This window comes from Seriola aureovittata, chromosome 23 (genome assembly GCF_021018895.1).
Source record: "Seriola aureovittata isolate HTS-2021-v1 ecotype China chromosome 23, ASM2101889v1, whole genome shotgun sequence".
Classification (NCBI taxonomy): Eukaryota; Metazoa; Chordata; class Actinopteri; order Carangiformes; family Carangidae; genus Seriola; species Seriola aureovittata.
In genome coordinates, this window is record NC_079386.1 from 10,045,183 (window position 1) to 10,069,768 (window position 24,586).

The 24,586-nt window shown below is 39.9% G+C and overlaps 1 protein-coding gene across 2 annotated transcripts in view; it reads right to left on the minus strand.

Annotated features, from left to right (window-relative positions):
• The window catches only part of LOC130164416 (glucosidase 2 subunit beta-like), a 119,279-nt gene that overhangs the window by 7,970 nt on the left and 86,723 nt on the right, over window positions 1-24,586 (minus strand). For both annotated transcript variants that reach the window (XM_056369146.1, XM_056369147.1), the window contains exon 13: window positions 13,117-13,188. In XM_056369146.1, the coding sequence (XP_056225121.1) occupies window positions 13,117-13,188 (72 nt within the window). The remainder of the gene's footprint in view (window positions 1-13,116; window positions 13,189-24,586) is intronic.

The window sequence follows — 24,586 nt, forward strand, 5'->3', positions numbered from 1 at the left end:
TTGAACACATGCTACTTTTAAGACTTAAAACGTTGAGAATCTTATTTACAGATATCTGGGTTATGACTCATTCTTTGTCTGGCCTCCTCTAATGCCATAAAATGCACCTTCCATCACAGATAAACCTTTAATAGCAGCATATCAGGCCAGCTAAACCCATTATCCAAACATTTACTTTGCATTGTGGATGAGATAGTGGGGCCTAAGAGAACTCAGACATGCCTCTAACTGCTCACTTTCATTTAATTTCCTCTTTGAATCACTAAGGTGTGATTTCTATTGACACAAAGAATAGCAGATGGAGTTGAGATTTAATTACATCCAGTACCCACAAAAATACCATTAAAATTGCAGTTTTAGCTTCTTTAGAGTCAAGTTCGGTGCTGAAGAAAGAATCATAGAAAAAGCAATATAATATGTTGTTAATCATTTGTCCAAACTTCCAATTTTTGATGTAAAATACTTTTTGCAACTGCTATGACAAAAATGTTCTCTGAGTACTCATATTGTTTTACTGATTTTTTATAATCTTATCCTCATTAGGAATAATTAGCATTAAAAAACCTGATTAGCTTCCTTTTCTTCTTCTGATAATGGCTTGAGCTGATATAAGCTCCTCTTATTTCTTTAAAACGTTGCGGTCGCCAGTGATTCTGTTTTAAACTTCACCGCGGCGCTAATCCTTACGCCTCGAGTGATAAATCCCGAAGATCCACAGCTAATCTTGCTCAACACTGAGTGGAGAGTTACCCCCTCTGATATAGCCACAAATCAACCTTTCAGAAGCAATTATCATTTAGACAACTCTACTCTGGTGTTTAAACACCCCGCAGATACTTAGGGGGGGAAAAAGAAAAAAAAAAAATCTGGGCCAAAAGTGTGTATTTGTGCATGCATTGATGTGTGTCTGTGTAAAGCTTGTGTGTGTGTGTTTTGAGACCCTGGGCCTTCACTGGAGAGAAACTGGATGAACAAAACCACAGGGAGAAAAGAACACAGTGGTGGCCCCGTTTGGTATGTCTGTGGTTTCCTCAAGTAAACTGAATATAAATTTGCTCATTTGCCTTCAGTGCTTTCTGTGTATGTTTGTAGACATTAGAAAGCTGACGTAAGCTCCACTGAAGCATTATCATACGCATAAGCATCATGCACTGGAGCTGCCTGCATGTATTCATGTATGAAACATGCTCACATGCATGTTAATTGCATGTAAAGGAGTTATATTAGCGCATGTGCAAAGAAAGACACTAGTAAGACTAACTTCAGTACTTCATGATGTATCGACCGTTTTGTGCTCATTTGAAATGGAGAAAGAGCTAAAAACATTTCAGTATTTCTCAGTGTGACGTATCAAAAAACAGCCCATTAGGTTCGAAAGTTCAAATACTGTTCTGGCACTAGTATCGAATCATTTCAGGATACCCAGCCCTAAAGGCAGCTCCCATCTCTTTCTATTAGAGAGCATCAGCATCAGGCAAAGTCACTCAAACACACTCAGTTTGCAGTAACTGATGTGCCAGCTCAGCATCAGATTACATGTTAATACTTCTCTAACCAACACCTCCTCGTACTGAATCCTAACCCTGTGCATTGCTAATGACATACAGTACCTGTGTTAAGAAGGTGTAACGTCTGTGCTTATTACTGTCACCTTCCCACTGTAGCATCCACTCATTAGCTGCCACTGCAATGAATTATACCTCACAGCTATGCTTTTTCACTGCTTTAACAAGGGGTCTGGAGCAGCAAGTTAGTCCCCTCACTATGCTGTTAATGCGCTAATCATTTACAGCATGAGACGTGGTGCTGCACTGGCAGGTAGAGAGAGCAATTTGGGAGCTGCTGGTTAATTTGGATTCGGTGAAGCAGCTCTACCAAAAAAAAAAAAAAAAAAAAAAAAATCTGGCCCATGCTCTCATAGCCAAGCAGTGCCAAGCATCACTAACCTCTGCCACTCATGTAAGGTCACCAATCAGTGAGAAGCTTTCTGAGATGAGCCCAGCCACTGTTATTACTGTGCCAGTCACTGATGCTCCTCTCACCCTACTACCACCCAGTGTGCCCAGCACCTTACTAAATAATTCATGGGCATTGGAACATGTGAAGGGCACATGCTCGGTCAGGGCTTTGCTTTCACTTCATTTCATACGACTGATATACATAGAGGGCATTTATACCTTGTTTTTCTTTGCTAATAGGTATTCCTTAATTATGGAGTGCAGGACTGGATTAAATATATTATTACATAATACATACTAATGAATCTGGGTATATAAATACATCTTCAACAGGTCAGATGTTGCACAAAACAGATGTTTCTGTATTGTGCGACTATTTTGTTGGCCAGTTTTCTTATGTATAGCGTGTTGACCTAATTACTCGACAACAGTGAGTAAAATCCATGACACATTTTGTGTCGCATACGCTGCATAGACATAACATCAAGGCAATTTTATGTGCAGTTATAAAACAAATTCAGGGAGCGTATTTCATCAACAGCTCCTGACAGATATGAATCAGGGCTGATGTCAAACCCAAATCAGTATTCTGTTAACAGCTCACTTGTGCCTCATTAACGGCTGGGCTAGATGTTGCCATGGCTACCCAGCAGAAAGGCCATCAGGGGTTCACAGTGTCAACTCCTCCCACCCTCCACTGCCTACCACTTTAACCCTCTCCTCAGACACACAAGAGTCATTACCCCCTTCACCTTGATTGCCAGAGTGTGGGCTGTTGGGTTCAGGGACAATGTAGTATAAACACATTAAGAGCACTAATATATAGGCGTAACATTTTCTATAGTAGTGAGTGTGTTATGTGAAATTTTGAATGTGCCTGGTTGTCAGTAGCTACACTAGTGTACTGTGGCGTGTCCCTCTTTGAGTGTTGGGCATTAAGCGGCTGCCATGTTCCCAGGTAAAGAGGGCCCCTCTCTTTGCTAATGGCACTCCAGCGAATGACCTTGACAGCTTGAAAATGAGCGCATTAAGTAGAACACTTAAATGTATAATTATGCACTTGTTCCAGCGGAACTGTCACTACTCTGTAGGTTAAATCATTACGACTTAGATAAGATGGAAAAAAAAATTAATATAATAGATCCTTTTTTTTTTTTTAATGCCTATCAAAACAATTAGGAGACAGGACTGGCTTTCATATGAACACATGAGAGGGAGCATTACTCCACTCATTAAGTGAATGCATTCATAAAAGCAAATCAGTGGAGAGTAAAGCAACAAACAGCCATTAGTCAATTTATGGTAAAGAAATGTGTATGGAAATGTGATGTGCTTGTTTTCAACGTGACAATTAATCAGAGGAGCAAGATAATGGAGATTATGTATTTTGAATTAGCAGTATGTTTAAGCCTTATGGGCTGCTTCTATGATGAAAACGTACATGAATATTAAATGTCAAATATGTTTCTTTAGATTAAAAAAAAGATTGTCCAATCAGAAATTTAATCCAGGTATAATGCACAGTAGAGTATAAAATGTAAACCTTAAAGAAATATTACATATTAAAAAATCTCCATACCTTCAAACTCATCTACATTTATTGCAAGGGTGTAACCACAAAAAAAATGGCCATTTGCGTTAATTTAAGAAAACCACCTGCTACAAGGTGGAGGGTGTCGAAAGATTAAAAAACTTTAAAAGTAGTGGTTCTGACTATTGTTCCAATAGTTATCACCAGCCTGTCATTATCAAATTTTGTCAGAAGAAAAGATTGTGCTGTACATTCATAACATATACAGATCTGGAATGTCCAGATTCAGTTCCCAAAGTTAGAGTTTGTTAAAACCTCATTAAAATTCAAATGAATGCAAAATAATAAACGTTTAGCAGAGATTACAGATGAAAAGCATGCATAAATATCAAGGATATTAAAAAAAAACTAATTATGATGAAGTATTAGCTATACCTTGCAGGTAAATTTAATTCAACAGAAGCTGTATTTTTTCAAGATCATCATGGTTTCAACTGTCAATATCAGGTGATGTAGTAGATAATAATCTATTGTTGGTTTAGAAATTAACATGTTAGATGCTAAGATACTTTGTGCTTTGGTTTTACTTTTTAACCATGATTATTCAGTTAGAAAAAAATACTCATTAATTCTGTCCTTCTGTAATGGACAGGATGAGAAGTTATATCAGCTTGATACTATTATATTGTAGTTAATTATCATAGCTGGGGTTTTCCATTTAGCATTAGCAAGAATGCTGTCATTTCAAGTTTTGCTGCTGCTACGTTCTTGTCCTTACTATTCTTCTTACACTGTTTACTGTCCCACACATCACACAGAGTTGGTGAAAGCTGAAAACAATTGTCAAATCGCAATATTGTCAAAATGCCAGAAAAAATTCTGACTGTATTTTTAGCCCATAACTGCCACAGTCAGTTAACAGTCAGGCTATTTTGCCAAGAGCTGTTCAAGTGTGTCATTCCCTGATTCAATCTCAGGTTGATGTTCAGTTTCTTTGTGCTCATTTGTAACCTGCTTGTGTTTGAGCAGTTTTACAGTAATAATCTTACAGCTCCCTCGCGATTGCTGTGCAATAAAATGGCCACCTATCGAGATAATTAGCTACAGTCATTTTCTCCTGTTTATACATGCGCAGCCACTGCAGAAAACTGCAAGTGAACAGTAATTAATCTTCGGAAAAGGGACGTGATATATTTTCCATCACAATTTCATTCCTCTTTATACGTTGGGCTTTTTAGCTGCCCTCAAGACAAATCGACTCTTATTGATCAAATGAACATATTTCCATATTACGATGTCCACAGAGTCGAGTCTGCTGTCGTGCCAATAAATTTGCTCAGCTGGATCATTCAAGCTAAGGCTTCTCAAAGGGGTTTGACAGCCTGGAGGCATTCACGTCGCTGCGCCTCTTTCTCTCACCACCTGGAGATCTTCTCTGTTACATTCTTGGGCTCTTTTATTTAGAGCACTACAAGAACTCCATAGTGGCAGAACAATATAGGGTCACTAGCCTGGCAGTCGGTGTGAGAAACTGTCGTTATGCTGCGTCTGTATGTAGCCCCCAAAAAAGGCAGATCTGTAAAAAGCATGCGTCTGTCTACAGTATAGCCCTACAAACAGCCAACCTATTTGTATTTTTCACGGTGGCCAGAACATCCCACTCTCTCTGGGGTTGCTCTGTGCTGTCATTTCAACTGCCTGGCTCCTTCGCAGTGGGCATACACAGTCATTCACTGTGGTTTCAATGTTGCTAGGCTACCTCACTTCTCCACTGTTTGCTGTTTGAAAATCTACTGTTCAATAAAGCAGTTCTAGGGAGACCTGTGGGTTTGAATACTGAAGCGATATGAACCTGCAGGAGTAACTGACAAAACTAATAGCACTTTTTTTTTTCTTCTAAGTTTCACAATACACTTTTCTTTTTTTCCTGTGACATTTTTCTTGACAACATAGTAGCACTATCTGTGCCTACCTACCTCTGCAGCCCATGCATCTCCCTCAGTCATAATATTCATACATCAGAACATTTATAACCTTCCTCGGTTATATTGTCCTGTTTTAAAAGTGTACAATGTGAGTCATAACCGAAGTGCTGAAAATCTTCCCTTTGTTGTCTTCCACTGTTCTTTTAAGGTTTGTATATTCATATCTGCCCAGCAGTGTCTAGGAGTTATTATTATTCCTGTTTTGTCTATCCAGTTTTCAGCTATGGATGTTGGGCGTATTCCAAGCTTGGACTGTCAAACACAGTGTGTTTCCAAGGTTGAAGGGTGAACAAGCAAGCTGCTCGCCGGGCCCTGCACAATTTCAGCACTGCCTATTTCTCTCTCCGTGCGTGCCCTCGATGATGACGAGTGCAGAGCAGTTTGACCCCTGCACAATAGAAGGCCTAGCTCCTTGAACTTTGCAGGGCGACACACGCCGACCCCCCATGACCCCAACTGCGTGGCCACCTGATTTCCCTGGAGTCCCAAAACAAAAACTCATTGGATGACCCCTCAAATGATCCCTTCCTCCTCCACAGCTACATTTAAATCATACCACCCTGCTCCGTCTGGAGGAAAATGCATCTTAGAAAAAAGACGCTATACTTACAAAGCATCTTATCTATTTTTGTTTTGTCTGACCACATTTCTATGGGTGTAGACATTCAGGTTCTCGATTTTTTCTTGATCTGTCTACATTTTTTCCTGCACCTTTTATCTTTATTGACCTTTAAAAAACCATAAGATAAAATATTGCTGTCACTTGTTTGGCTGAACATACAGAGTGAAGGTTTCTGAGTTCAAACCTCTCTGTCTGTCCCGTATCATTACAGCTGGAGCCATTTCCATGTGTTTATCCTAAGCTACCTCTGAAACGGGCCACATTAATATTTCAAATGCACTTCTGCTCATGGTGAAAGGTTATTATGGCCAGGCGCTGTTGTGAGGGCATACTTTAAAGAGTTGTTTTTTGTTGTTGTTGTGGTTGTTAGCAGCAAATGGCTTGAATACTAAGCTAATTACTGGGTGTTGACAATGTACTTCCTGGGGACTTGTGTTTTAAAACTTAAATGGATCAGACTGATAGTGAGCTGTGGTGCTGCATGTGTTTAAGCTATTAGAGTCATTTGAAAGAAATTAAAATTAGGTTACATATTGGGTGCTTGCTGCTAACTGGAAGGAACAGTTTCTGGTGTCCTGCGTTAAGATATTCGATTGTAACCTTCAGTGAGAACCTGGTTCTTGTTTGTAGTCGGATGCACACTCCGTGTTTCTGCCTATTACAATCTGAAAGTACATTTTACTTTGCAATTTGTCATCATTTTCGCCACAGCGGTATGATGTCACTGCGTTGAGCTATGTTCCTGTGGTTTACCATTATGGTGTTATTGCTTCACTTTAAATTCTGAAACCCCAAAAGAAGAGAGTTTCACTCTGCCTTTTCTTTTTTCCTTTTTCATCCCAAGTTTAATGCTGCTTTAGATTAAGGCCTATGGGCATCCAGATTTACCAAAACAACCACCTCTACCAATCAGCTGTAACTTGAATGGATTAACATTTAATACCCTTGTCACACATTAATGGATTACTACAGGCAGATTGTGATAAATAGCAGTGGAGAGTTTTTTTTCCTTCTTGGGCTTGACTCCTTTGAGTGGGCGTTGACGACCACGTGCCTCGTCTTATACACATGGAGACGACAGGCCCCTGTTTTCACCGGACTGTGAGATGTTTAACAAGAGTAGAGCATCTTTTTTTCTTGGCGGACTGATAAACTGTTTGTCTAGACATAGTTGGGGGAAACAGCTATTTTGAAACAAGCTGAACTAGCTGTTTTCCCTGCTTCCAGGCTTCATGCTACACTAACTAGCTCTAGCGCTACCTCGTCATTAAACCACAGACTGTTATTTTTACCTCTGTGTTCATGTATGGATGTATGGTTGAATTTCATTGTGTCAATCAGTGAGTTTTAAAGGAGCCGGTAGCTGGATTCTTTAATTTATGAGAGTCAAGCTAGCTGCTAACCACGTAATGCAAGTAATGCACACACGCAAGAGTGGTGTCGATATTCATATCTCACTCTTGGCAAGAAAATGTGAATCTATTCCTTTTGGTTTTCATCATGGCAACATACAAGCAAAGAGGCTAGGAAATCGCTGCCGAAACTGCTAATGCATTAGTTGTAAATTACAATATTGTGTGTGCGTATTGAAAAACAACAAACATTACAACCTTCAATACATCATTATTGATGAAACACATCAATACCATGGAGGCTGGAGGGAAATGAGTGTGACATGCTGATGACAAAGGGTGATCAATGTTTGTGTATGTACACTATGCACTCTGAGTGTGTGCGTCTGTGTGTGTGTGTTGTTTCTTCCTCTAGCAAACAAAGTGTTGTGCTTATATGTATGCTCATATCAGCACAAAACAGTAAAGCAGCACTAGCCCTGTGTGCTACGGCACATTACCGATTTACATATGTGTGTATTTGTTTGTCTTTAGAGATGGACTGCATTTAGTAAACTCTGTGTTTGCTGTCCTGTCATTGTACCGAGCGTGTCTGGTTCGGGTGGGGGTGTGGACATTATGAAGATGGACGACGCTGTCACAGTGGGATGGTGTTTGTCGCAATGCAAGCATTTTCTTCTACTCTATTATCATTATCGTTGCTGATGTTATTGTTACAATAGCCATTTCAGGAAGCGGTTGAGCTGCTGAGACCGAAAGGCAGAAAGGCGAAATGGAAAATGGAGACGTTGGAATTCAAGAGGTGAATATAAGTTGTATAATATCTACATTTACAGATAATTGGGAGCGTACAGTATGACTGCTGTGCCTTATGAAATCTTTATGGCAATGCGTGTGGCCATAATATTAGAGCAAGCAGCTACAAAAGAAAGTGTTCCCAGGCTGATTTATTGTTTCTTAAGAACATTTGTATGGTTAATGGTCTAATGCCAACTATTCTGCAAAACCAAGCATGAAGGAAGGTTAGGACTCAGGGAACAATTTTAACATTTATGAGCCTTGACGCACTTCACAAACTGCGCGCTGGCCATGAGCCATAATCAGAATTCAGCGGCAACACCCTCCATTTAATACAGCAGAAACGTAACATAACTAATACAAATTAGCTGGAATGGTACAAGCAAGTATTAGCAATGTCACCGCCACAGTAGTCACAGTTCCAGCCTCACACTTTCATTGACAGGCCACACATGTTAATGTTTCTCTTTTTCACATGGTTGTCCTTTAGGATGCTGGAGCAGGTGTGATAAATGCTGCCGTTTAAATCAAAGCACTCCCCTCTTCCCCCCTCACCCCCTCTGGGGAGAAGGAGGATGCCTCCATGCAGATTGATATCAGGAGGCCCAGCCATATCCTGCAAGGGCTGACTGATGGTCTGTCTGGATAAAAAATGAACTTTATTCCCAGCGTGCGAGCTATGATTCATGTACCGCCCCTCCCCCTCCTTCCCCAAAACCGTTCCACATAGACTTTCTGGAAACAGTATAGTACATCATATAGTGCTGCACTGCCTGCCTACACCCACAAAATACCAATGAGGTGTTTGTGTTTGCATCTGATGAGACGAGTGAAGTATCAAACTAGTCCTACCTTGACATTAACGTGCTGTGGTAAATGAAAAATCAAACATCCTTCTAATCTTTCTGATGGAGGGATCAGGATCATGCCTTTCTTTTGAATTCACTAACATCAGCCTTACAGCATTTCATGTGGAATAAATATTTGCCATCTTTCCCTCGAGTGCTGTTTGGCAGCAATTTTGTTTCAAACAGAGTGACCAACTCGCATGAGTCGGAGATGTGTTTGACCACTGGTTCTGTTTGGTCCTTCTGCCCTTCCATACCATCATGAGTGACAGGCAGGCAGAAGCTCTGGGGTCACATTACTCACAGTTAGCATTCTGTTCTTCCTTTTTCCTGCGCTAACAACATGGTGAAGCATTGCACTTTCCGCTCCAAAAGTGAGTGGGTAGTGTGGGAGGTGGCGGTGCAAAAAAGAACACAGCCCTGCTTTAGATTCCAATTAATTTGCCATCTGAAAGCAAAACTATATGTGCAGAGAAGGATAATTGCTAATAAATTATCTTCAACATCTCACTTCAGCCGCCAAAAGAAGACAAGCCAAGCCTAATGGCATCACATCTCAAAGGAGTCAAACTGTTTTGACACTGTGTTGCAAATCTTCCATGGTCATTTAGGCATTTATATTGTCTGTTCGCAAAACAAGTTGTTAGCCTATGTGACCGCTACAACCAAAACAGCACTGCAATTGAGTCTTCCTCTTTGGGGAGGAGTTGCAGGGAATCATAAAAGCTTTTTTTTTTTTTCTTCCCAGAGAGGTGTCAATGTCGATGGAATAGCTTTTCCATAATTGCACCCTATAAAAGTGTCGGATGGCTGACGGTTAAGGCTAATGAGAGAGTGGAACAGGACAGTGAGACGACATCCCGTAATTATCACCTCAAATCTAAAATTCAAAGAAGACAAAAAGTAAAAAAAAACAGGGCAATGATCAGTGTGATATATACGTTTTTTTCCTTGATCTGTTTGACAAAGAAGTTACGATGAGGAGGAGGAGGTGGCAAAAGGTGGTGTCAAAGTCAGAAAGAAAAAAAAAATATCAAAACATATCTGACCAAGAAAGTTACCTTTACAGTCTAGGTAGTTTTTAGACTGGTGCCTTTGAGCAATTTCACTTCCAGTGAGTGCACCAACACTCCTGGGGAACAAAGAATGAAAAAAAAACATACATATTTTGTAACAACTAAATGTGCGTTTCTATGGGGACTGAGTTGCATCTTTCATTGCACATAGGCGATTTGATACACACCACTGTCCAACAGTCGACACTGTCAATCCCAAAGGGACCGTAAAAGGCCAGAGCATAATCCTTTAGATGAAATTGAAACCCTTTGAGGCTGAGGAAATATAACCCCAGCAGTATATGAAACTCGCCCCCTGTTTGTCATTGATCAAAAGGTATTAAACCTATAATAGAGATTTGTTAGCAATTGATTAAAGGTCATATGAAGCCTAACAGAGGTTGAATAACAATAATAAAAAAAAAATCAATAGCGCAAATATTGGTTTGAGGGTAACTTTACATGAGCACTGTAACAATGATGAAAGAGCTTTCAAAGGATTAGTATCAGGTCCATCCATGAAATGGAGAATCCTGTCATGTGAATTTATCTAATAGGTATAAATAAAAAATGAAGTCGTGGTTTTGATTTTCAGTCTGATTAATCATATCTTATTCTGCTGTCATTTCAGACCCTGCCACTCCCACCTGCCTGCCTTTCCTGCCAGCAGAATCACCTGATCCGCTCCTCCGGACTCACCTGCTCACCTGTTCCCCCTTTCCCCTCATCAGCTCGCCCAGTATATGTAGCGGTCCATTGCATTTGCTGTCTGCCAGATTGTCTTTGTGCCGCGTGCCTTTGCTTTCCAGCGCTCTGTTCTTTGCCTGCCTGTTTTGATCCTGCTCGTGTTGTTGACCTTGCCTATGTTTTTTTTTGGAGGGGATTTTGCCTCAACCCAAACCTTTGTAGTTTGTTTGCCTGTTTGGATTTTTGTATCTTTTTTTTTTTTTTTTCCACTGTAAAGACTGTTTACTTTTACATCTGCCTCCTGAATGCTGTTGGGTTGCTTGTCTGAGAATCGTGACACTTTCTGGCTTCATTGGGTGATGAAAGACCAAGGACAACAAAATGTATCTTGGATTCCAAAAAAGCTGCTTGAGAAAAAAAAAAATTACCAGTTTTTATGGCTTTATATTAGAAGTGTGAATGTTCTCTCCAAGAAACTCTAAATGTCACAGCACACAATGTATTCACAATGCTGTGAAGCTCGAAGTGTCGAACTACAAACGTTAAATTGTTAACATCTACTCTTGGGTACTGCAGATGGTGCCGCAAAATGGCTGCACTCACGAGAGCTCTGAGTCAACTCAGCAAACCTGTGTGGATTTCCTGTTTATTACCGGCTTTTTTTTGCTCATACGGTGCTATCATACATTCTGTACGACTGACAAACACTTTTGGAGATATAATCATCAGCCAATTTGGACCTTTTGACACAGCAGACGGCGTACTCCCCTTTTGTTTACTTAAACATCGGAGGAAGAAAACAGACAGAGGGAAGCACGCCGAGACTCTATGGAGAACCCGACTGATAAACAACAAACCTCCTCTGCCCAGTGTTCTGCTAGCTAATGTTCAGTTCCTGGACAATGACTTCGACGAGCTGCACAATGGGATATTAGGAACTGCTGGATTGTGGTGTTCACTGAGACATGGCTTGAGCCCAGAGTGCCCGACTGTGTCGTCACTCCGGAGGGTTTCTCTGTCTACCAACAAAACACAACAACAGACTCAGGCAAGTCGAGGGGAGGGGGTGTCTGCTCTACGGTTAACTCTTCATGGGCCATGGATGACTGTTTCTTAACAACACATTGCTCCCTGGTTCTTTAACTGCGCACCATAAAAGTTAGACCTTTCTAGCTCCCCAGAGAGTCTTCCTCACAGCTGCTTACATCCCCCCACAGGCTGATAAATCTTTAGCCCTAGAGGAGCTGTATAGGATTGAAAATGGACTGGAGTCTCACATCCATATGCTAAGCTCATTTTTTGGGAGAGACTTTAACAGAAACAACACATAGAAGGTTCTCCTCAAATACAATCAATATATCATTTTCCCACCAGTGGAGATTCTGGCCCATTGTTACACTCCATTCCCCCGGCCTGCTTTTTGAAGGGCAGACCACTGCTCTATCCTACTGTTATCTGTGTATAGGCAGAGGCTGAAACAGGAAAAACTGGTTTCCAAAGTCATTTACCAATTGAACAAAGAGGCTGAGGGGGACTGCTTACACAAGCTTACACAACAACTGACTGGCAGATGTTTGAGGACACAGCCAGTGGCAACATCAGTGAATACACAGACTCTGTCATAGACTACATACGTACGACAATGTTATTCCGAAAGCCACCGTCTGCACCCACCCCAACCGGACTGAATACAGCTTGGCATTCAACACCATCATTTCCTCAAACTTGTCTCTAATCTCTAATAACTGATCTTGGACTGGAGACCTCCATCTGCAGCTGGATATTCGGTGGGGCAGTGGCTCTATTTCCTGAGGGGACTGAGGAAGTCTGGCATGAACTAGAGGAACTGCTCTGCCCACAGCCACAAAGAGAGTGGTGGAGGCGGGACAGCACATAATTGCTACTGCTGTTGAACCAGGACTATCAACCATGACTGCTGCTATTGAGCCAGGACTGGTACATACCCAATGTGTAATACTGTCATACATACTTGTCACTTTTACTTACACATACATAACAATACACTTACATAAATCCTCAAATATTTCATTTCTATCTCATCCCATTTTTATTTAATCTTATATTATTAATGTATATAACCAGTGCAATGTAACCACCTTATTGCTTATCTGACCTGTTTTTCCCGTCCAGCACTTTTCTACACATGACAAACAAATGAACTGTCCGACAGACTGCATTTAGTGTATTTCCATTGTCCCTGACATGCACTGGCTGGTCATATTTTGAGATTTCAAAAGAGGAGGTGATTGAGGTACTTACCCTAATGAGACCTCTGTTCCTGCAGTGTTCTTCTGTGTGACTTGATTGAATGGGCACAGGGTATAAGTATACCTGCAAAAGGAAAAGGAACACATAATGCCAACAATGAGAAAATGGTACTCAAGATTTTAATCCACGGTGCTTTTACTATACCTCATAATAGCTGGATTGTGCTTTCTTGCTCTTTGATGAAAAACTAAAGCTCGACAAAAATACATCAGCATATAGCACAGAATTGTTGTTATGAGTGTATTATCCAGCTGGAATAAAATACTGAAAAAATACACTATAGAAATGCCAAACATTTTTTAGGTAATTTAGAAACAGTTGCATTGTTTGCCCATGAGGGAACACTGTCAGATTTATTTTTCCAATTGTAAAATGTCAGGCTCAGCCCATAACTTGGTCTTATGGGATCCCTATTGAAAATGTTATGTATTTATATTAAAGCTGCTCTATGGAAAATGTTTATATTAACGATAGATCAAAAGATCAGGTGTAATGTGAAATGCGTCACAGAATTAGCAGTACCCCCCCATCTCTAGGGAAGTCTTTGGCGTCTTTCAGCTCATTGTTTTGGTTTTACGTCACACACTTGACAAAAGTTAGCGACTTGCTGGTTAGCATAGTAGAGCATTAAGCCAAGACAAAAACATGACTCCAAATGAATGCTAATGTCACTGTGTATCTGCTGGATGTGTAAATACTGTCTGCTAATACATTAGCCCTAACAATTTATATGGTAGTAATATGTCAGCAGTGTGTTTACAGCTTGTTTCTGTTCCCCCAAGTGGCCAAAAAAAATCAGTCAATGCAGGTTTAAAAAACTGTTAAGCCTGTCTAGGCTCAGTGGCTACCTACTGGGACAGAAGATTGACAAGGAGCTACCAGTTATACTGCCACCCACAGCTCCTCCACCAAGGCAAAGAGGAGTATGGAGGAGTTAGCAATTAGCACAGACCATCACTAATGTACTTGCTGGGCATAGTGCTGGAGCACAAGCACGATCACTAGCTCCAGTAACAAACTGATCAAAGACCTTGATGGTGAAACCGACAGGGGCGAAAAGGCAGCCAAGCTTTTTTCCTTGACATTTGAACCATTACACTGACTGTTATAAAAGAGCAGAGGATACCTAGACAACCACAACGAGAGCCATAGAGATAGAGACGGGGAGAAAATCCAGGGTGGAGGGAAAAAAAATGGCTGTGGCGTAAGTAGATGTGGGCCGGGAAGTGCGGGGGGGATCAAAAGCTGTATGAGAAAAAAGCAAGATGAAAGAAAAGAAAATGATGAACATCAGAGAAAGGGGGATAGTGGGAGAGATGTAAGTGATTGGCTGCTGAGATCTTTTGCTCATGCGCTTGTTTGCGAATAGTATTAAATGCCTCTCATCTGGAAGACTTTCATTTATTGGTTCATGTGTACTGTATGTTTTGATGGGGATGCCCCTGCCCCCATCCACCAGATATAAGGCCACGGAAAAAAAATAACAGAAGCATCCTCTTTGACTGCAGAGTAAGCAGTATAGCTCAGAGTAGAATTAAATGTGTCTCACCATGACTAAGCCTATTGAGAATCCATTGCCCCTCCAAGGAATCTGACACTGTGCAGCAAGGTTCCTGCTGGGCTGTTTTCATATTTATTTGTGCTCTACTACTTTATCCTCAATCTATATATTTTTTAGATATTCTGCTGGCAACGTTTATCTGCTGGTCGGTTGGTTCATCACTTGGTCCAGACTAAAATATCTCAGTAACTACTGGATGGATTGCCATGAAATTTGATGCAGGCATTCATGTCCCCCCCAGGATGAATGAAGATTTTAGCGATCCTCTGACCTCTCATTTATCACCATCATCAAACCAACACTGTGCCTAAGTACAGCCTCACAGAGCCGCTAGCATGGCTGTAAACTCTTAGTCTTGTTCCTCTCTTCAGGATACAAGAGGAGCTAAGAATTGGCTAAAGGTTTCTTCACAGCTGGCCTTGACCTTGTCAAGGACACTCAACACCCTCAGTCAGCTCCATCATCACATTATAAGTTAGCAGGACACCCACACCTGAAGTACCTGAGAGAACTTACATAACTGCTGAATGGAGTTTGAAATAGAAACTGAAACTCATCAGTGCTTTCGTCCAAATTTTTAACACGATTTCTCAACCAGAACCCTTAAAAGCACAATCAAATGCCAAATTAAAAAATGTCATATTAGCCAAATAACCTCCCATACTCAAGAAAAGAATAATAAAATAAATAAATCAGAATTCTCTCTCGACACTTGCTTTATTGTTCCTCATACAAGCCACTAGATTCATTAAGTTTGTAAAGCAGGTGTTTCAGCAACAACAAACATCCTCATCTGAGCCCAGAAACAGATGGCACCTGATAGACAGAGGGATACTGAGGAGAGGAAGGGGGGAAGGAAAAAGGGGTAACGCAGTGAAAAAGCAATCAACTGCATCCCATAAGGGAGTACCCCTGTATGTCTGTACCTTTCTCCCCCTCTCTATCACCCTCTCTTTTACCCTCAAGGCAAAGCCATTCATCCCTGCCCACTTTTGCTGACACGCCAGCACTGCACATACACACACGCAGGGGAAAAAAAAAAGAAGCTAGGCTATTTGTGTGCGGGGGCACTGTGATCTGACCTTGGATGCTCGCCTCCATGTGGCAGCTTGTGAGAAAACAAAAGCAGGCAAGGCAACACAGAAAATGTGTCGAGAGAAAAAAAAAAAAAAAAAAAAAGTTAAGAGAGATTAGAAATGCCGAGCCCAACATGCGGACGGAGGTGCAGGTTGATTAGCTGTCTGTCTCCAAGACAGACACTTCACATTCTGTCGCCTCCATTACATAAATGGGACACTGCAGAAAGGTCAAACGAGTACATTTACACAAACTGTCCCCAGCTATCCTTTGCAAGTGAGCACAGTGTGACACGAAGGAGGAAATATCCGCTGAGATGGACGGGCGGTGACAAAGGCTTTGAAGAGAAGAGACTGACAGCGATGGAAATATAAGGCAAAGAAACAGCCAGGAGAACAGAGACAAAATCAGAGGAAAGGAAACGACGGAAGGATAAAAAGCAATAAAAGTGCGCAAAGGAAAGTGGGAGGGAATCAGAGTGCGCTGGTAGTGACGCTGTGCATATGAATCACCAACTGAACAGGCCGCAAATATGACAGATGATGACGTGCGACAAGGGGGACACCAGGCGGAGGATACAAAGGATAATAAAGAAAGAGACAAGAAGATAAATCCTGCTGCGCCTGACTGATTAAACCTTTGACAATAATTAGAAGGCTACGATGAGCAGCAGATCAAAAATGACTACAGTGATCCTCCCATTCGGGTCCTGAACCTCCACGTTGGGTGTCTTTTTGTTCACCACGTTCACTCTGTCACTATCTGACAATGCAGCACTGACACTAGCCATAATAAGTTGGTACCGCTGTGTCAATCTTTGGCAGGTGTTCTAAAGCCAGAAAGGTACACGGTTACAGAATAAATATCTTAGATGCAACCACTTAGGCCCTCAGGCAGTATTTCATACTTCACTGCTTCACCGGACTGCTGCTTTAGTTCACTCTGGTTTCTGGAGCTAAACTACAACTATAGAAAATTGTTTGGAATTTAAGATAATGGAATTAAGTATAAAACGCAAACTTAAACCTCATCCCAGTCTTCTAAAAATCACTATTAATGTCAGATATTACACAGACTGGTAACAAATGAACTCCTCTGTAGCATTTTTAGTCATTGTATGAAGACGTAATAATTTTTTAACAATATCATAATGTTATTCTGTAGCTAAAAATAGATATGAGGACATCTTTAAGTGATTATTAATGTACTTACGAAGAACTATAACTTCCTGTGATGTGTCAGTTACTCGTGTCAAGAGTAGATGAATGATTAATAACATAATGTAACAGTTGTAATCATATTTAATGATTTACACACACATGAAACGATTCTTACGGTGTGTTATGAAACTTATATTAAGTCTTTTTGAACGCACACAAATTAGCAATCTTGCTCACTTGTCATGGAGCATGAAGACGAATGAAAATTATAAAATGTATGTATATGTTGTGATAAACTAGAATTTACAGTTCAGACACAGTCACCCAACTAGTGTTCACTGGGGCTACACAGGAAAAAAAAAAGATAAGCATATTTATTCTGAAGTCCTGAGATTGAGTCAAGAGAGGGAGAAGGAGAGAGAGAGGGCAATTAAGCCCTTCTCCCACTAGACTGCTATGTGACGGCGTGGGTGGAGTTCACTGAGGGTGACACTGCAAACTGCAGTAACGTCAACACCAGCTAATTGGTTTACAGGTAACACTGTGTACACTCGGGCTGGCATGCCAGAGGTCAAAGGTGACTCAGCAATATACAGTGACGTGGTTAATTGTTTAGTCGCAAACTTTATGGAAAACCAACACTTTATCTTGATAGCTTCGAGGCCAAACACAGGTAACGCATTTATCAACAGAACGGCTTTCAATAAACAAAGTAGCGTCGACATTGCATAACAGTTTACACTCTAGGGCGCTTTAATACTGTATTTATGAAGCCATCATGTTGTTCGTGATACTGTAAGATTTACATTATTTTGTCACCTATAAATAAGAAAAGACCCTACATTTGCATGCATGTATTAATATAAAATTTCATAATTTAGGTTGAAAATACTGCAGGTCAGGCAAGGTAATATTCTTGTCTTCAAAAGCATTTATGTCATTTTTTCAAAGATGTTGCTGAATTACACCATAGACACAAAGTGTTACAAACTCCAAAATAAATAAACCTCTCTTTCTGCTGAGCTATGAGTAATTGTGAGAGATAACAATTAATTGCTTTAGCACCTTTTTCGAGCAGTGCACAAGGTGTTTACAATTAAACGCTAATAACGGTAACATTTACAGAAAAACAAAGAAACATTTACCAGCAGGAGCAATATGTGCAAATAACATCTGCCTAATTTTAATGGAAAATAAATTAAATTCATGTACTGATAATTTGGGGAGGACAATCTGTCTGGCTCTTTTGTCTCTGTTTCTCTGTGTTACTGGTGCTCCAACTAGTAAAATGTAGCACAGTGTGTGTACTGAAGAGAGTATAATATTTAGAACTATTAGTTGTCCTTTTTTTTTTTTATTAAGAAGATTGATTCCATTCCTCATTCTATCAGATGAATATGAAGCTACAGTCAGCAGCCATGTAGCTTAGCTTAGCACAAAGACTGGAAACAGGGGGAAACAGCTAGCCTAGCCTGGCAGCCAGGATGTCACTGCACCCAGCTAAGAAAAAGTCCCGCACATATCCCCCACTGTAAAACCACATCAGCTTTTTTTTTTAAAGGTTTAAACAAACAAAAGAAAACGCATCAGTCAGTGAGTTTAAGAGGTGTGGATAGGTGGATTTTGTTATCTTCAGCTGGCTGTTTCTTCTTGTTTCCGGTATATATATGTGCTAAGCTAAGCTAACCAGGTGTCGGTGGTAGCTTCATATTTAACAGATATTAAAGTGATATCAATCAAGTGTGTCATCTGACTAACAGATTTATTCAGTGTGAACATGCAGTAGCGCCACAGTATCTACAAGATTTTCTGACTATCAAGTTCAGTCTCGGAGCAGTTGTGAAACAAATTTTCAGAATCACAACCATATTATTGACTATGATTATTGTAACACATTTTGTTACATAGACACACCTGACATTTTTCCAAAATCTGTATCAGTAGTAAATCATCTGACCTGCTTGTAAAGGCATCAGGGTTGTCTAGTTGTTTGTCTGCAGGGGAGCTTTCAATATTAAATTATTAACCATTAATCATTAATAGAATACATTTTTTTCAATGCTAATAAAAAGGTATGGTTTGTTTTTCTTTTCTTGTTTTTGGCAAAAAGTAACAAGCCTCTGTATTAGATAGAGACTGTGATAACTGTTAAATGACATGGTTATGGATATTGGATCACTCCACACATGAAGCCCACAGACTAAGAACAAGATGTATTGATTGTACTGATTTTATTCTATTGTTCTATAGACGATGATGTTCACTTATTTTAATTGAGAAGGTTAATATACTTTATATTTGAGTTGTATTGATTTTAAGTCATTCATAAATGTTAAGAGAATTTACTTTTGAAGAATTTTACTATTAAAAGTACATTTGAACTGTAAAAGATGACCCTTTAGCACATGTTCTCATAGGAGGTCTTGCATCAAATAGTGAATTCCACTGTACTGTATGCAGAATGCTGCATGCAGGATTATCTTCAGGGTTAGCGTGGCCTGTTGTGGTGGGATGGTGGGGCCCAATGTGACATCTCACAGGGCCCAAAATCGCTGGCAGCGACACTGCCTGTCTGTCCTTTAATCAGCAGATCCAGCTTTGAGCCCCAAGCTCACAAGTCTACACCTTGCTGAAGCGACTACACCCTTGTTACAGGTTACAACTGGCCATACTACCATAGCAATACCTATTCCGTGAGTGTATCAATCCTATGTCTCGTAAAAGTACATACCGACCCATCAAACGGACAACAAACACCTAGTATGGATTACAGCCCTTATAGTGAAACATGCACTGCACACTGTGTACCTTCTTTGAACACACTGGATAAGAATAAAATGGGCACCTGGAAAAGGGCATTCCCTGGACTAAACTCAGATAAGTGCTGATGAGGTGAGTTTTTTTTTCAGTTTGAGTCGAACTTACAAAAATGCAGAGCTAGTCATGCCACAACATATTTTATTGCGCTTGTTTGTGGCTTTCTCTTTTCAGATTTTGCTGCCGTTTCACTAGTTTAGCTTGCAATGATTTTCTTTTATTTTACAGTGAATCAATGTGACATCTGAAAATTAGAAGTGGATTTATGTGTGTGCTTTCAATATGTTTTTTTTTTTTTTTTTTTACAGAAATATGGATGGCTCAATATTAATATATTTTAAATGCCTTCAATCAAAATATTGCAGTATAGAGTTCCCATCTGACACGCACTAAAGTTGAAAGTTCTGTTAAGAAAGATTAAGAAAATATAAGATATAATTCAAGAGTTTAGTCGTTTGTTCAAATAACAGTACAACAAAGGTAGGTAGTGTATTCAGTACAGATCTAGAAGGCCAGTACAAACAGTATGGCCCTGAACTAATGTATAGGTACTAAACATTTAAATCCAACACCATAAATGTACTGTATATGATTAGAAAGCACACCTAGCTTTATCTGCTCAATATATTACAGTCAGGGATTTAATGCTTTTCAGTTCAATCTTTATTACACCATTACTTATAACCACTGCATTGTTATAACTGTTCTTACTGTCCTTTCATTATGTAATAAGAGCAAGCCTATTTCTATTTCATGAAAAACTGCTTCGCCTTAATACAGAGGACATTTTTCCAAGAGTGTATTTAATATAAGAGCAACCTACTGTGGGAAATGAAGGTGGGAGCGAGGCACTTTGATTTATGTCTTTATGGAGAGAAAGTTCTGCAGTGTTTGGATCACTCTCCCACATTAAAAGTATAAAAAAGTACAGCTGTGATGACAGCTGCACTTTTAGTGATTCTAAAATTTGAATGGTCAGCTCATCAGGCCTCAAGTGCAATTATGGAATCAAATTTCAACAGTATAACCTTATATTAGGTGGACTATTTAAAATGACATCATTATCACTGTGGGGTTGAGTCAGTGCAATTCCTTTCACTTGGTGGTTGAGTTGAGAGTTTGCTGGCAGCTCAACCCAGTGCTAGTTCTTACTTCTAGAGCCAGTTAAAAAGAAGACATACTCAAAGTAGGCCATTTTTCAGTTTACCTTCATTTTCCACATGGCGGACCACAAATTCAAGTCTGAATAAAATGCTATACGCTGTTTTTACTATGAGTCTGATTGAAGTTTGCTTTCCTGACAGCTCATCATATTTTGGCCTTGAAAATCTTTATGCAAAGCTGAGATTCAATGCGCAAGGTTGATTTACGTATATCATATATACATTTTTTTCATTTTTTTTTTTTTTTTATCTTATTATGCTTTCTGTGAAGCAACAAGGGAAGGGGAAAGTGAATGCACAGCAGAGACCTCTTTCCCACACAAATTACCCAGGAAAAAAAAAAAAACCCAGAGAGAAAGAGCCTCTCTCCCTGAAAAGATGCCTCCATTTATATGTGAAAAATGGGAAACAAAACAAGCCAAACTTGAAGCCAATTTAGTTTTTAGAGCCACTCACTAAGGGAAATGAGTCAAATAGCCTCTGGCAGATCATTTAAAGCTGCATTCTCCCTGTCATCTCTCAAGATGTTACATTATTATTGCTATTTTCTTCTCAAAATAGGTGAAGGTTGAGGCATATGGAAGATATGATAAGAACTAAGGGACAACAGCTGGTCCGTATGGGTCTTTAAAATCTCTCCAAATACATTGAACTGAACTGTGGAACAATGGCACTTCGAAAATAAAATCCCATGCACATAAATATCTATGTTTGTTACATGTTCTTTTAATTGTTATAAACTGAAGGAATACAGTACAACTAGAGACCAAACGCCGGCCGCAACACCCAACATTATTACATGAGTAGTCAGCATTCATGGACCTGACCACACCCATCTTCAAACTCGACGTTCGCTTTGATCTCAACTACACACCTGTAAGATTTTGTGACTGCACATCTATGATGCTATTGCACTCACAAAATCTGTACTTAGACGGACAGATATATAAACATCTGCCAAAGCGCTCAAAACTGGCTCTGTTCTATGATGACAGACAGACACACACACACGCACACACACACAGACAGACTCACAAGGTGAAAAAAATATGGCTGCTAATAATGTAGTAATAACTACTGAGTACTCATGGCACGGAACGTCAACGCGTTGACAGGCGTCGCTTCTGGTGTGATTTCAGTGCAATATGGTCTCTAGTTTTACTTTGTGTCTCAGAGTGGATGGGAATGGCTGAAACTGAGATACAGTGATCCGAGGCTTCACACACCAATGTGGGTTAGGAGCATAAAGCGGGATGCCAGTGGTCCCTTCCCTACTTCCTACCCCCCTACTACCCTAACTTACTAATGCCAAGTTTCGATGTCAGCCTTGAATTTAGAACTGCACTTAGAACTACACACCTTGTTAAGTTTTGTAGCTGCATCCTGCAGAGTTGTGACACAAAATCTGTCAACAGACAGACGCATAAACACCTGTGAAAGTACTGAGAAACTGCCTCTGTGGTAGTTCCTACTACTGTTGGTGTCTTCAGAACCACATTTTGCCATGGTGACACACACACACACACACACACACACACACACACACACACACACACACACACACACACACACACACACACACACACACACACACACACACACACACACACACACACACAAGGTGAAAACAATCTCAGCCCCTCTGTCGTGGCTGGTAATTAGATCATATTTTTTGTGTTAATACCATTTCATTAATTTTATGAGTGGCAGCTACATAACTGCAAAGATGCCAAAAGCTTTTCAGATAAATTTTCACTGACCTTAAAGAAAAGAATCATTGGGCTTTATTCATTGACATACCTTTCCCATAAAGTGATTAACAATAATATGGAGCAGAATGTAAAGGATGCTTCGTAGGTGTGGAGCAAGTTGGCTGAAAATAATATTTTACACTTTTCCTCCTCGAAGGTGTAAAAAAGCTCTTAACAATAAAAAGTGTTAGGAAATCTACTTCAACATAACTTAAGGTGATAATTAGAGTTCCCACATTAAAAGTGAACTAGAATTATCGCCTTGTGGTTGTATGGATCCTCCAACGAACTGCAGTTTACATCCATGTCTGTCCAGACCCATAATACATGTAGTAAAGACTATGAAGGAACTTAATAAAAGGCACAGTGGAGAAATTGTGGATACTCATGTCGACATGCTTTTGGCCTGTGCTGAATGGGAGAAAATCCTTGCAGCCAGGTTCAAAAAACTTGTTCAATGTTCAACATTACCTATGGCTGTAATTTTTGCATGTCCACATACTTTTGGTTATGCATAAATAAACATTGAGGCTCCAACTACGTATCACTTCTTAACTATATCTAGAGATGTGCATGAAAGTTCATTTTATTTTCTTAGGAATAATTGTTTGACAAAATGATCGTAACACAGGGTCAACCATATCTTGAGATCTTCATCAGCAGCTGGAGTTTTGCCAGTTGTCATGGAGATAACAGATTTAATAAACTGAGGTTACATGATGACAACTGAGCCATCTCCATTGCCATCCAGTGAATACTTGTAAATTTCATCCACTGAAGAAGATTACAACATGTGGCTAAAAGGTCTGGAAATAGTACAATGGTCTTAAGTTAAGAGTATTTTGTCAAACTATAAGTGGAAATGTTTATATAACAACATTCCTTTATGTTTAGACAGATGTAACAGTAGTATATTGTTTGATTTGTCAACAGCATCCAACCAATGTAGATTGGTCACATATGGCCGACACCCAAACCCTGTAATAAGATCAGCATCAATACAAATATAAAATCTAACATGTTGGATCAGAACATCGCTAGTGAATACGCGTTCTTTCAGGGGCAAGCTATTTTAATAATAGACACATGTGACATAAGACAGTGAATGTAGTGAGCCAGACTGTGGTGAATCGAAGGTTTATACAGGTTTTGTCAATTCATATTCAAGTATCCTGCCCTCTGGTCTAAAGGTGATGAGATAATACCATTATGACTACTGTTTCTATTCCTCAGTATGACTTCGGAATAGGATGTAAATTCTCCAGTTGAACATTACTACCTTTCAAATGTCAGATGATGAAATGAAGTTATGGGAAGCGGTCATATTTTCTGTCCCTGCCTGCCTGTTGAACATCTGAACAACACATCAGACATGTCTCTCTCAGGGTGAGAGGTTAAGATGTGGTCCCTCTGGCTGTTAAATATCACTCTCGATTACAGGTGTTTTGCTGTAGTAAATTGATGGGAGTGATCCATTTCAATAATTTGCTCCAATTTACACCGAACCATTGCCACTCCACTAAGAGTCTCAACCCCATTTCAATGCAAATGCTCAGGGTAACAGGTTGGTAGATCAGAACTATCACAGCTATGCTAATGTAACCACAAACTCTTCAGCAAATACAAATACCTAATGTCTTACAGGGCACAGAATAAAGTGTGTTCTTTTGTATGTATTATTATAGAGACTGCACTCTATTGCATGTCATTGTTAAAAATAAGAGCATACCAGTCTACTTTACCTGCAGATGCAAAATGTGGTGAACGCCACTTTCCAGAAACTGAAACCTTAAAACTGTCTATAAGTGGGTTGTAGGTTAAAATTCGTGTCAAACATTGCAGAGATACATGATTCATGTAAAACTACTCATTATAATGGATCCTGTAGAAGAAAACAAAAAAAACATCTGTATGGATAGTAATTATACTTTC